This window comes from Schistocerca gregaria, unplaced genomic scaffold, assembly GCF_023897955.1.
Source record: "Schistocerca gregaria isolate iqSchGreg1 unplaced genomic scaffold, iqSchGreg1.2 ptg000770l, whole genome shotgun sequence".
NCBI classification, from domain to species: Eukaryota; Metazoa; Arthropoda; class Insecta; order Orthoptera; family Acrididae; genus Schistocerca; species Schistocerca gregaria.
In genome coordinates this window covers 12,235-26,195 of record NW_026062140.1, presented here as the reverse complement: position 1 = coordinate 26,195, position 13,961 = coordinate 12,235, and the positions used below count along the sequence as shown (strand labels likewise).

At 20.7% G+C, this 13,961-nt stretch overlaps 1 protein-coding gene and 1 non-coding gene across 2 annotated transcripts; both read left to right on the top strand.

Moving 5' to 3' along the window:
- The first annotated feature begins 61 nt into the window (after positions 1 to 61).
- LOC126321791 (DNA-directed RNA polymerase subunit beta''-like) lies at positions 62 to 3,286 on the top strand. The gene is made up of 6 exons (XM_049994224.1): positions 62 to 228; positions 718 to 1,448; positions 2,112 to 2,210; positions 2,393 to 2,446; positions 2,616 to 2,717; positions 2,925 to 3,286. Exons 1-6 carry the CDS (start codon positions 62 to 64, stop codon positions 3,284 to 3,286), a joined length of 1,515 nt encoding a protein of 504 aa, XP_049850181.1.
- Positions 3,287 to 8,724: 5,438 nt separating this feature from the next.
- On the top strand, positions 8,725 to 8,795 carry Trnaq-uug (transfer RNA glutamine (anticodon UUG)). The gene has a single exon. It is a non-coding gene; the product is annotated as a tRNA-Gln (tRNA).
- Positions 8,796 to 13,961: the final 5,166 nt, after the last annotated feature.

Genomic DNA, 13,961 nt, shown 5'->3' with positions numbered 1-13,961 from the left:
TTTTATACTTTGTAAGGTAATTATTTTTTTACGAGTTGATACATATGTATATATGTGATATATGTATGCGGTATATATAAACATACGGGATTTATTATTAAGGGTATATTTTAATATTGAATTATATGATGAATATATTATCAATTATTTACAATTAAATAATTTTATTGCTACAATAATTATTGGTTTCTTATTGTTAGTTGTAGGTATATTGTTAATTTATTACATGTTAGTATGTGTATATAAAATTGTACGTGCTTTTATACATTTTTTACATTTTATTTTTTTTAAAAAAAATAAAATGTATCTTAGGAGTATTATATTATCTATATCTTCTTTGATAGTTAAGGCGGTTAAGTTTATTTTTAAAAGTTTAGGATCTAAATTACTTACTAGTTTTGTATTAAACAATATTTCTTTTATTTTATTAATTGAATTATGATTTTGTTTTAGATATGTTATACTATATTTATATAATGTTTTGTTACAACTAAAGTTTAAGTTTATGAAGCATACAAAAAATATATATTTTATTATAAAATATATATTTTTTGTATGCTTCATAAACTTAAACTTTAGTTGTAACAAAACATTATATAAATATAGTATAACATATCTAAAACAAAATCATAATTCAATTAATAAAATAAAAGAAATATTGTTTAATACAAAACTAGTAAGTAATTTAGATCCTTTCATATTGTATTTTAATGAAAGGGGTGATAATAATCAAGTAAATGTTGATATATTATTTCAATTTGCATACATTCTTAATATAGAATTATTGCATGTAACGTTAAGTAAGAAAGTTTTTTTAGTAAAAGAAGACGAATTTGTAAATTTATTAAAAAATATAATTATAAATTATGATTTACTTTATAATTATATCACTAATGAATATTCTATTGAAATAAAAAATAGACATTTATTATTTTTAAACTTAAAAAAAATTTTAAAAAAATTTTTGAAAAGAGAAATATATTATCATGACAATATATTATATAAAAAATTAATATTACATATTTGTAATCTATTTAATGAAACTAGTATAAAAAATAATTTCGATTATAATAAAAATATGCATAATTTCGTTGCCGGTAAATGTAATTTAATGTTAAATAGGTCTAGAACCGATTTGTTTTTGATAGATGATTACTATTTTTTATTTGGTATTGATTTGAGTAGTACATTTTTTAGTATAAAAACTTTTATACCTTTAAACAAATATTGTAATAATAATATATTACCCGTATATAGTAATATATTGTATATACATTTTATAAAAAATAAAGATTTAATTATTTACAATACATTTGAGGATAAAATGAGTAATTACATATATAATATATATAATGTATGTGACGAAAAGAATTTTAATAGTTTAGCTATTCTAATTATTTTATTATTAAATAATGATAGAATTTATTACGAATATTGTAGTTTTACAAGTATAATTAATTTTTTTTATACTTCGAGTGGACATAAAATTTTCCCTTCTTTATATAGATTGGTGGTTGACGTAATGTATAGTGATATTAGGTATATCGTATAAGAAAGTATAGTATTAGTGATGTATATATATATATATAATATTTAAGAAATAAAGATTTTATTATGTTATATTGTTTTTTTAAAAAAAAGAAAGTAAAAACATATTTTAATAAGAAAGTGTCGTCGTTTTATTGACGTTTATGAAAAAAAGTTAAGTGACTTAATAAGAATGTATTTTTATATAGTAATGGTATAAATTTATTTAAAAAAATAAAATATTATTATAACAATGATAAAAAATCATATAAAAAACAGTAACGTAAAAGTATATTTATAGTTATAAAATAAAATTTAATTTATGAAGAAAAAAAGTCCTGTAAATGATAAAAATTATGGAGATGTTTTGTTTAAATTTCATTTAGATAATAAGAAATCAAATTTTTTTAGAAAAAAACGAATTCGTTTTTTTCTAAAAAAATTTGATTTCTTATTATCTAAATGAAATTTAAACAAAACTAAATTAAAATTATTTAATGATACATTTTGTACAAAAAATAAGTATTTTGACAAAAAATTAAAATTTGTTAATAAATATATATTTAATATTTTATTGTATAAAGATAATAATAAAAACAACAGACGTAATGTAAGTGACAAATATTTATATTATATAATAAATGATTATTATACAGATACTAAAGTTTTTTTAAAAAGTAAAAGTAATTATTTTTACTCGAATTGAAATTTTAAATCATTGAACGTGAACGTGTTGTCTGAAAAATATAAATTGGAAAATAAGAGTATATTTACTAATAATAGTAAATACTTTAGTGAAATCAAAGTTAGTTTAACAAAAACAATATTTAATCATATTGTTAAACTAACTTTGATTTCACTAAAGTATTTACTATTATTAGTAAAAGTTCAATGGATAACAATAATATTATTGCTAATAGTTGGTATACTATTAATATATAATATAGTTATAGTGGATGATATATATAAGTTTTTTTTATATAAGGTTAATGAATTATTTAGTACATTATTTTTTCAATCTTTTTTTTTTTTTGATGAATTTTTTTTTAAAAAATATTTTTTTTTTGATTTTTCGTATTTTTTTTCAGTTTCAAAGTCTGGAATTAGTTTATTATTAGAACAATTGATTGAACTATTAAGGGAAGATACTGATTTAGGATTTTTGTTTTTTACTTTCCTTTATCCGTTCGGTTTATGAATAGGGTCCAATATAATAGAATTGGTTGAAACTTATATTTTACCTTACGTTTCTCCCTTTTTTCCACAATTTTATTTTTTTTTAGAAGAATGAATTGAATTTTTTTTTTCCAAAAATGTATTATATAACTTATTTCCTCCGTATTTAGCATTGTATACAAAGTATATTGATACGCATAGTGGATTAATTTTTTCAATAGCTGATATTGAATATAAAACAATATCAGCTATTGAAAAAATTAAAGTATTTAAATATACGTATATGGAGTCATGGTTTGGCGAATTTAAATCGATTAAAGTTATATCTCCATGGAGGGAGTATATGAATAATAGTAAATTACCGTTAACTATGGAATATAATGTGTACTATAAATTATATGTATTATACAATAATAGTAATTTTTTTTTTATTAATTATGATATATTGCATAATGCCTTTAAAACTTTTGTACCAAATATTTTTAATGGTTATTACTATATATTTAATACAATCAATTTGTTGGAAATAAATATGAATACTCATTCATATTATTGTAAAAACACTTTTAACATTGAGGAGTGAGAATTAATAAAAATTATGTCTAATAAAATTCGTGAATTAGTAAATAGGAATTGTGTTGTGTATAATTCTTATTTTTTAATAAAAAAAATTTTGGATTTGTTGTTTATAACGAATTATAATTTTTTAAAATTTATGTGTGTAAATACATACGAATGTATGAGGTACATGTATTGCGATACGTCCTTTATTAGTAAAATAAGTTATAAGTTATATTGTTGTATAAACGAAATAACATACGTATACGATATGCATAATAAATATATTTCATTAAAATTGTATGTTAATAAATTATATAGAATTACGATGTATAATTTGTATTGATATGCATGAGAAGCATTATTTTTGGGACAATGTATAATGAATGTGTACGCAAAATGGTTATTGATGTATATTAGGTATAGAGATATACCGTTATATTTATCTAGGTTTTGGTCTGTTTATTTAGCAGATTTATTTCATCTTACATCTTTTAACGAAAAATACTTTTTTGGTTTTATTAAAAAGCATTTTATTTTAACAGAAACTTATATTAGGATGATGGAATTTAGAGAGGCATATCTTACTTCGAAAAGTACTGTAATTGCTAATTTAAGTAGGATAAATGAAATGAATGAAATTTTATACGAAAATTATAAAAATCAGTGATTTTTGTATGAAGAAGAAATTATTTCAGGTTTAAAGGATAAGAATATTATTGCTTCCGGTAGAAGAAGGGAGAACATATTTTGTGGAAATTATAATTATGCTATTACTGATAAGATAGTTGATAAGGAAGACATACGTATTTATGTCTATATTCTTCATTTTTTCTTGGAAGAAATTGTATACAATTTCTTCCAAGAAAAAATGAAGAATATAGACATAAATACGTATGTACAAGACATAAATTCATTTATGTTTTACACAAAATTTTTAATACTTTCATTATCAGAACAATATAAATTTTTGGTTTATGCGTACAATTTAATAGATAACTGTTTAAATACAATTAATTATATTTATATAAATAATTTTTTTATATCAATAATTATTGATAAATGTAGTTTTATTTTAAGAAAATTTTTTTTATATTTTTATGATTTGGTTTATTTAAGAGAATTTTTTGGTAATTTGGATAGTATGAATTATAGAGCTGATTTAAATTTGTCTAAGGTGATAGTTTATTTGACTAACCCTTATTCTGAGTTTAAGTTAAAACACTTTGTTGACTGAAAAGGAATGGCTTTAGATTATAAGAATGTAATTATTGATAAAAATAGTATTTTTAGTTTAATGTTAAAAGATGGTATATTTTTTTTCAAAAAGTTACCTAGAAGTAATTTTTTTTTAGATGAGTATATTAATTTAAATAAAATATTTTTGTATTGAAATGATCAATTTGTAACTAATATGGTCATTACTAGTAGTAGTAATGCTTTATCAAGTGCAGTTACTGCTCCTTATTTTAAGGAGTGTGGTAATATATTAGATTGGATTCATTTTTCTTGGAACTGACAATTTTTGTCAAAAAATGTTAATTTTGTTAATTTGGTAGATATTAGTTTGTACGAATATATATATATAAATATATTTTATTACGATTATTACTACACATATATGTACGGTGAGTTTTCATTTTTGAAATTTATAAATGATTATTTATATAAATATAATAGAGTTTTTTTATGAGAAGACGAACATATAAATAAATTTAGTTTTTTTTTCGATAGATACTATAATTTATTACAGAATAACGTTCTTGATATTTTATTTAGTGTTTTCGCAATAAATATAAATATTTATTCTTTTTCCGGGTTAATTAATATTTTATGCGGTTTACAAAATTTTTGTAAAAATTTTGTGGTTGTTGGTGTGTTGTATATGTTATTAAGTATATATTTAGTGTGATATCACATGTATTTATACGTCTATAAGTATGATGTGTGGACTAGTATCATTAATTTGTTGTATCCTAAAGATTTAGATTATTTATTAAGAAATATAGATTTGAATAAAAAGAGAGGGAATTTTTTTTACAAAGGTATAACATCTACAACTAGTAATAATGATATATGTGAATATCAGAAAACGTTAGATAAGTTAGATATTCTTTCATTAAAAATAGAACGTTTAACGCAAAATAATTTATTTTGAGTTAAACGTAGGTTAGGTAATTTTTTATTTAAATTAAGTAATTTGAATTTCATATCGACGTATAAGGAGAGTATTTATAGGAAATTTTTGGGTGAAGAAGAGTTAATTTTAGATGATGATAATTTTATTACTAAACGTCGAGCTAAAGAGTTGGAAAATTTAGAAAGATACGGTGACCCAACAATTAACGATGAATTTAGAAAATTAGATTTAGATAAATTGATTTATGAACTAAATGGATTAAATCAGGATAATGGTTGTAATCTTAATTTTTCTTGAAAAGAGTTTCAGGAAATGAAATACGAAGATAAGTTGGTTACAGATAATGATATATTTGAATCAGTTTGATGAAATTGAGAAAAAAAGTATAGTGATAATACTTTTCTTGAGGAAGAAAGTATTAACAACAGTGGATATACTGAGTTGAAGAAGAATATTTTGCCTTTCGATAAAGATAACATATATAAGGATATAGTTAATACGTATTATCAATTTTCTCAATTTTCTGGGTTATATGCTTTTTCTGCTTATGTTCAAAATGATCGAATATTTTCGCCTTATTCTGTATTTTTTTCTGTTTTTAAAATTTTAAAAAAGTCTTCAAGTTTTTTTTTTTTTAAACCAATATGCAAGAATTATACAGTAAAGGGTATTAGTATTAATAATTATTTTGTTTTTTTTTATCCCTATTTATTGGAATTATATCAGTTATATAAATATATATATATATATTTGTTATTTTTTAACGTTTATTTAGTATTAAATATATATATGTATATGGCGGAAGTATGTAATATAATGTGTATGATTGTAACACTTGTATTTACTTTAATAATATGTATTATATACAAATATATTAAAGTGTATATAAAATATAAAATATGGAATATCAATTGGTTTCAAAAAAAATATTTATTTAATTTATTAATGATAATAATATTCTTTGTAAAAAATATTAATTATATAGGTAATTTTGATTTCTTTAAAGCTCGTTATTTGAACAAAAATTCAAAAAATTTCGTAAGTAAAAAAAATAATAGTTTAACACATTATTTACGTTATAATTATGAAATATTGTCTTTAAACCAAAATGGTTTGATATTTTCAAATTTATCATATAATACTGTTTTGTATTTCAATAATGTATATTTAAAGAATCTGATTAATAATTTTTGTTTTTCAAAAGCTTTGGAACATTCTGTTAAAGTACCTTATCTTTTAGAGAAAAAGAGATGTTATAAATATTTAGATACAAGTAGTTATAGTTATTTTTATTTATTTAAATATTATATATCAGCGTATGATATAGTTTTTAAGACTCAAGTAGTTAGTAATGATATTAATAAAAATAATATTGTAGATTATTCAAATATGTTTAAAGTGAATGGTAATTGATATTATAATGTATATACTACTAATAATCGCTGATTTAGTTCGTTTAATTTGAATGAAGAAAATGATATAATAAGTGTTTTAAAATTTAAGAAAAACAAAGAAACGTTAGCTTTTGTTATTAAAGATAATTGTAAAATTACAACTATATTCAATGTGAATGTACAAGATTTATTTAAGTATTTTTATATACCTATAAATAAGAAATTGTTTGCAAAATATAGATCGTCATTGAGTATGAATGAACGTGATAATTTAAAATTTAAAATAAATTTAATTAACGTTTATTCAAATTATTCAAGTAAAAAATAATTAAATATAAGTGTATTTTATGTAATATGATAAATATTTTTTTATGTTAGAGAAATTTTATTGCGATAGTGAATGTATTAATACATTAAATGATTATAACGATAATGAATCATGTATTTCAGCTTCTCAATTTCGAGAATTTGAGTTTAACGAGTTAAATCCTAGGTCAACAGTAAAGTCTGTTTATGTGGAAGACGTTTTAGATGATTATGAAAAAATAAGTTTTGATCAAAATAAATTATTATTAGAAGATGATTTTTATAAAAAATATGTATTAAAGGGAACGTACGGTGATAGTAGATATATGACTTATAGCAGTTCTGTGGCAAATCATTTAAGTAAAATAAATAGTGTACCAGGTTATAATAATGTTTTTGATAATTTGTACGGTAGTTTTTCTTTTGGGAAAATATTGATTAGTGCGTTTTTAAAAAAGTCAATACAATTACCTTTTTTTGGTAAACGAAAAATTAAACAGTTGTATACGAAATATCCTCTAAGTAAATATTTATTGGAAAATAGAATTTTATTATCCCGTTATTTTTATATTGCAAATAATTTTGGATTATTTGATAACAACGTATTAGATTTAACTAATAATTTAAAATTAAATGAAATTATTTCTAGTAGTGTTTGCACAAATAAAGAAAAAGAGAAGTATGTACCGGGTTATAGTGAATGATATAATACGATATATTGATATCGATTAAATAACAGGATTTTACGGAAATATAATTTTATAAATTTTATTGATGTTGATTTGCACAGAAGTATGTTTTTAGAGAAAAGATTTTTAGTAAATCCATCTATTAATTATATTGGTTGGTTATTAAATTTTTTTAACGTTAAATTTAGTACTTCTAGTAATTTGGGTTTAAAGAAGAACATGAGTAGTTTCAATAGAAGTATTGAGCATGATATAAGTTCTATTTTAAATATTTTAAAGGAAGAAAAAAGTATGAAAAACTTATTTTTAACCTTTTGTAAAAATAGAAAAAATTTTCATGTATATTTTTTTTATAAAAAGTTAAAACTTGTTTTGGCTTTTTTAACTTTAAAAAAGGTTTCTTACGAGAAAGAATTAAAGGATTTGTATGATGATAATAATACAATCGCTAACACTTCAAAATATGAAAGGTATAAAGGAGTTAAATTCAATAAAAATGATTTTATTGAATTTAAGGATTTATTGTTACGTAAGAGCGAATTTTTTGAGGAAAAGCTAGAGGAAAGTACGGATAATGGTATTGACAGTGGTATTGATAATGAGATTAATTCTGATATTGATTGATATTATTTATCGGCTGATTTTGTACGTGGGTCGGGATCTCTAGAGAGTCTTTTCGATATTAATATTAAAGCATCCGAATTAAAAAATATTGTGAATATAAATGATTTGGATTGATCAAATTCTGATGAATTTATTATTAATAATTATTGTAAGTCTTGTTCCGAGTTGGAAGAGATGTATTGCGATTTTTTAAAAGAAAGCGATGCAAATATTAATAGTCAATTAGAAGAAGAAGACTTATTTTTTTATTTTTGAAAATAAAATTTAATACTGATAACAATGCATTTGTGTAGTGTTACAAAATTGTATTTGAGATGTAGCCAAGGGGTAAGGCATTGGTTTTTGGCACCAACAGCGTAGGTTCGAATCCTATCATCTCAAATACAATTTTGTAACACTACACAAATGCATTGTTATCAGTATTAAATTTTATTTTCAAAAATAAAAAAATAAGTCTTCTTGATAATATAAATGATAGTATATTGTATATATATATATATATAAAGAGAGATTTAAGTGTAATAGGCACTATAAATAATAAATTCAGTTAGATTTGTGTTTTTATGGAAAATTTGGAGTTTTTTGTTTACTATCTTAGGGTATTTATATTGTATGTATTTAGTTTGATAAATATTATCAATATTTTTGATTATGTAAGTTTACATATTGATCATTTGATCTCTTATACTTATTTATTTATTATTGATTCTTTATTTTTAACAAAAAATTTAATTGTATTTGTTATTAAGTATATTAAGTTATATCATAGTTGATTTGTATTTAACGAATTTTTTTTTTGAATTTTTTTTTTTGTAACAATTAATTATGTAATGATTATATTATTTTGTTATTTTAATGTTATTTCTTTGAGTGAGACTATTGTCAGCTTATATACTTATATTGAAACTCAGTACAATGATTTTTATAAAATAAAGAAAATGGAATGGAACATTCTATTGAATGCTAAAGCAGATTGGCTTCCAAAAATAGTAATAATGTACATATATAAGATTAAAAAAGTTTATACGGTTGTATACGTATTTGTAAGTAGAGTGATAAATAGGTTTTTGTTTTTTGTGGATAAATTTGGGTTTTTACTGATATTAATTTATATCGTTATATATGTGTTTATATTTTATTACCAATTTGATTGTTTTTCGTCTTTGATAAATGTTGTAACAAATTTTGATTTATTATTGTTTTTGAATAGCTGTATTAATTTAGGTAACTGAATCGATATTGATATTGATGAGTTATTAAAAGTTATAAAAAGATTTTTTAAGATTTTTTTTTAAAAAAAATTTAGCCATCCAAATATCCATTATTTGTTGATAGGTGTGTGTATATACTATAGTGTATGAAATATGTAAATTTATTTACAAATATAAAAAGTATTAGGTATGAAAAAATGATTTTTAACTAAAAAAGACAAAATATATAAACGTATAAAATATGGTAAATTTTACGCATTTTACATTAAGTGTTTTAGAAAAATAAGATATAACTATTTCTATACAAGGAATGTTTATATTTTAAAAAATTATAATTTATGTTGTGAAACATTTAAAAAAATATTATTATTGGTACAAACAGTGTGTGCGAAAATTAAAGTATACTCTAAGAAATTTATTTTTGAACAGGTACCTGAGGGTTTAAATAAATTGCAAAAAATGTATAATTATTTGTTAAATTATATAATTTATTTTATTAAAAATAAATTATATACATATGTTTGTTTTTTTATAAAATTTTTTATAATTTTTTATACTTGACCTTATTTATTAATAATTCATTTTCATGTGTGGATTTTTTCAAAGGTTTATTACTTTGTATTTAGACACAAAGTCACTGAAACTAGATTTTTTAATTGATTTAAAAATAATAATTCTATTTTTTTAAAAAAGACAATAGCTGTAATTGTTATGTTTTACATAAATAATTATAATTATAGGCTTTGATTTAATAATGTGATGAAGCTAATTAATATTTTTTGTTATTTCTTTGAAAAAAAAATAATTTATTATTGATTTTCTTTTCGTCATTTTTTATTTAGGAGTGATACACCGATGTTATGATTAATAAAATGTAGGAAAATATTTTATATATTGTATGATTACGGTGAATGCAAACGATTTATGCAAAGGTATTATCTTACAAAATATTTATTAATACCTTTGTTTGTATTTCAAGTAGCTTTAACATATTATTTATGAGCTCCTATTGAAGTTATTAAATTATATTTATTAAGTGAATGGAGGTATATAAAATGAGTTTATGCTCGTAGGTATGGGCCATTTTTGGATTATGAGATAAAGGACGCATCTTTGGATTTTTTATTAGACCATTTATCACGTATTTTAGATATTTTAGATAGATTTATAGATTTGATAGTAAAATTGATTTTTAAGTGTGCACACTATTATTTCGGTAAAGATATTTATGCTATTTATAAAAGAATAAAGGATCAATACCCTTTATCTGATGGAATTCCTTATTTTTATAAAGATGATTTCATTCAACAAAAGATGTTGGATGATTGATACGAGGATAATTTATTGAAAATAAGGTATAAGCATCATATTTATGACAACGATTACAATAATTTTTTTGTTAAAGATTTTTTTTATGATAATTCATTATTGATATCGGTGACGAATATAATATTTAAAATAACACAAGATATAAAAGATATGTTTACGCTGTTATCTTATTATCAAGAGTATAAAGTAGATTTTTTTACTTTTAAATTTTTCTACATAAGGATGTATTATTATGTGCATGATGATGCTAATCCTTTTTTTACTTTAATGAATATTATTTCTAACGAAAGAGAGTTTTTTTGTTATTATAACAAATTAAGTATGGATTTTTTTGAAAAAAAATTTGATTTGAGTGAAAAAAAAAAAACTAAGTCAAGTTTTTTTTTTTACAGGATAGGTATATTATTTTCATCTATATTAAAATATTTTGTACGTTATAATATTATAGATATGTATACCGCATACAAATTTAAACATTATTGTAACGTTAGAAAGGTTAGGTTTGATTCTATTAATATGTATTACGGTGTTTATTTAAGATTATTATTGGGTGAGTTTTATTTTTTCAAAAAGTTAGTTTGACTATTTAAATCTATGAAATTATGAAAGAAGCGTCTCTTTAATAAAGATCATAGAGCTTATTATTTTAATAAGCGTTACAATGAAATTAGATTTCAAGTTTTTCTATTTTCAGAATATAGGGGATTGTCTTTGTTATCTGCTTGTTTAGATTTTTTACATAAAAGTGATTTTTATCTTATTAAAATAATACGATTGTTATCTATTTGTGTTTATTATTATTTTATAATTTCTTTATTTTTGGTATTTATATTTTTAATATTTAATGTATTTATCGGTATCGGTTTATATTTACCTGATACGCTTACGGATTTGGTAGTATTACTAAAAATTATCTTTTGTAACGTACTATCATATGTATCTGATACTATATTGTACTTAATACAGGCCTTTCATGTTCAAGAATGGAGGGTAAGTGAGTACGAATTTGTTCCGGATATTTTTAAATTTGTAACTTATACATTGTATGACAATGTTGAGTTTATTAGCTCAGTATTTAGTATATGAATTTGCTATATAACTAATTATATTAATGTAAGTATAGTGTATAACATGTTGCATATATTATGTACTATCATTTGATGCATATTATCTGTATACTTGCATATTTTAAAAACTTTTTATGTTATATTGGATGGTAGTTTTATAGTAGATTATTTTTTTTTTAAAAAATATTATGTTTGGTTAATGTTGATAGATTATTGTAGGGATGTTACGTGCGGTTATTGATGCACGTGTATAACTTTTTTTGAAAATGATTTGAATTATAGGTCTATATTTGATACTTTTCATTCATGGAAAAATGAAAATAAAGGGGGTATTGCATTAAATACTAAAGTATTTTTATTGCAGGAAAACGATAGATTTTGGCAGAATCAAAATCTATTAAATTTGTTTATTATTTGTACGGATAATTTTGTTACTTTTTTAGGTAAGATAATTATATTTAACATTAATTTAATAAATTTTGTTGTTTTAAATGTTGTGCCTTCTTGTTTATTAATGATGTTTAATTTTGATATCAAAGATATTATATTTAATTTAAAAGATTTATCGTTTTTAGATATTTTGCTAAAGTTGAAGTTAATTTTTTTAAATATGTATATATTAGATAATTTTATTAATCTAAATACACTCCAGCTTATAGGCACGTTGCAATTTATAGTTTATAATTTCGTAAATTGATCATTTATTGTAATAAATGATCAATTTACGAAATTTGCTATCTCAATGACAATTGACCTTAGTGGAGAAGTTGTGGGTATTGGTATAACTAATCATTTAATATCAATTTTATTGGCATTTTATGAAATGTTAATATATATACATTGAATTTTTTCTTACGTAAATATACAATACATATACAATGTTGCGTATATATTATATTTGATTATAAGATTTACAGTTTATAATACCTATGGTAATCATATAAATTATATGTATATGTGTACATATACATATAATTTATATGATTTTTTTAATCTATATTTGCCATTAAAATATTATGTTCATAATTTTAATTTATTTGTACATTATGTGGATGCTGTTGTAGATTGAATTATTTTAGAAATTCTTGTAGAATTGTACATATGATTTATAGGGGTACCTTATTGTATAACAATGTATAGTTATTCAACATTTATGGTGTACTTTTATAGAACGTTTATGTTTTTGACTGAACCTATTATTAGATGATTATTGCATACAATTGATGATTGTTATATATATTTAGTTATAGCTAAGCATTTATTAATTATAGATTTAGTTTACTGGTACAGAGATTTTGTATATTATATGTATTTATACGCATATAACATTATATTTATATTGCCTATAGTAATATGAATAAGTATTATTGCACATGTAAGTTATTATAGTATGTTTTTTTTCAAAACTTTAATTATGTATAGTTTGTATACTATATTTAAGTTTTTTTTTCATTTTATTGTAATTTCGGTAAAATATTGTTTATACGTATTTAGTATAGTTTTTTTTTATTTGGACTTAACTTTTATAACACAATTGTTGAATGGTTTTTTTAGTATTAAATTGGATTATGCTTTGTTTACAGAAATTATAAATAATACGATATATATATTTATATGTTTATATATGTATATATTTGATATATTGATATATATATTATTCGATATTGATTGTGGTACATCTTTAATATTTGATTATTTAACTAATATATATATTAGGTTGCGCTGTTATAATTATTTAAATAGGATTATAGATGCGATTTTTAATATAAATATATATAATTCAATGATATATTATTTTTTAGTTTTGCACTATTTGTGATTTGTGCGTGTTAGTTGAAGAAGACTAGAGAAGATAATGTTTCCTGAAAGATTTGTTATACATATAAGTGATGACGAGTTATCTACTGAAGCATTATGAAACAAATACAAACATGAAATAA

Excerpts from the sequence above, each read along its gene's own strand:
- LOC126321791 (XM_049994224.1), top strand. The coding sequence starts at position 62 with ATGTATGCGGTATATATAAACATACGGGATTTATTATTAAGGGTATAT. Across the intron at positions 229-717 it reads ATATTGTTAATTTATTACAT|GGGTGATAATAATCAAGTAA; the intron begins GTTAGTATGTGT and ends TTTTAATGAAAG. Across the intron at positions 2,447-2,615 it reads CAATAATATTATTGCTAATA|TTTCAAAGTCTGGAATTAGT; the intron begins GTTGGTATACTA and ends ATTTTTTTTCAG.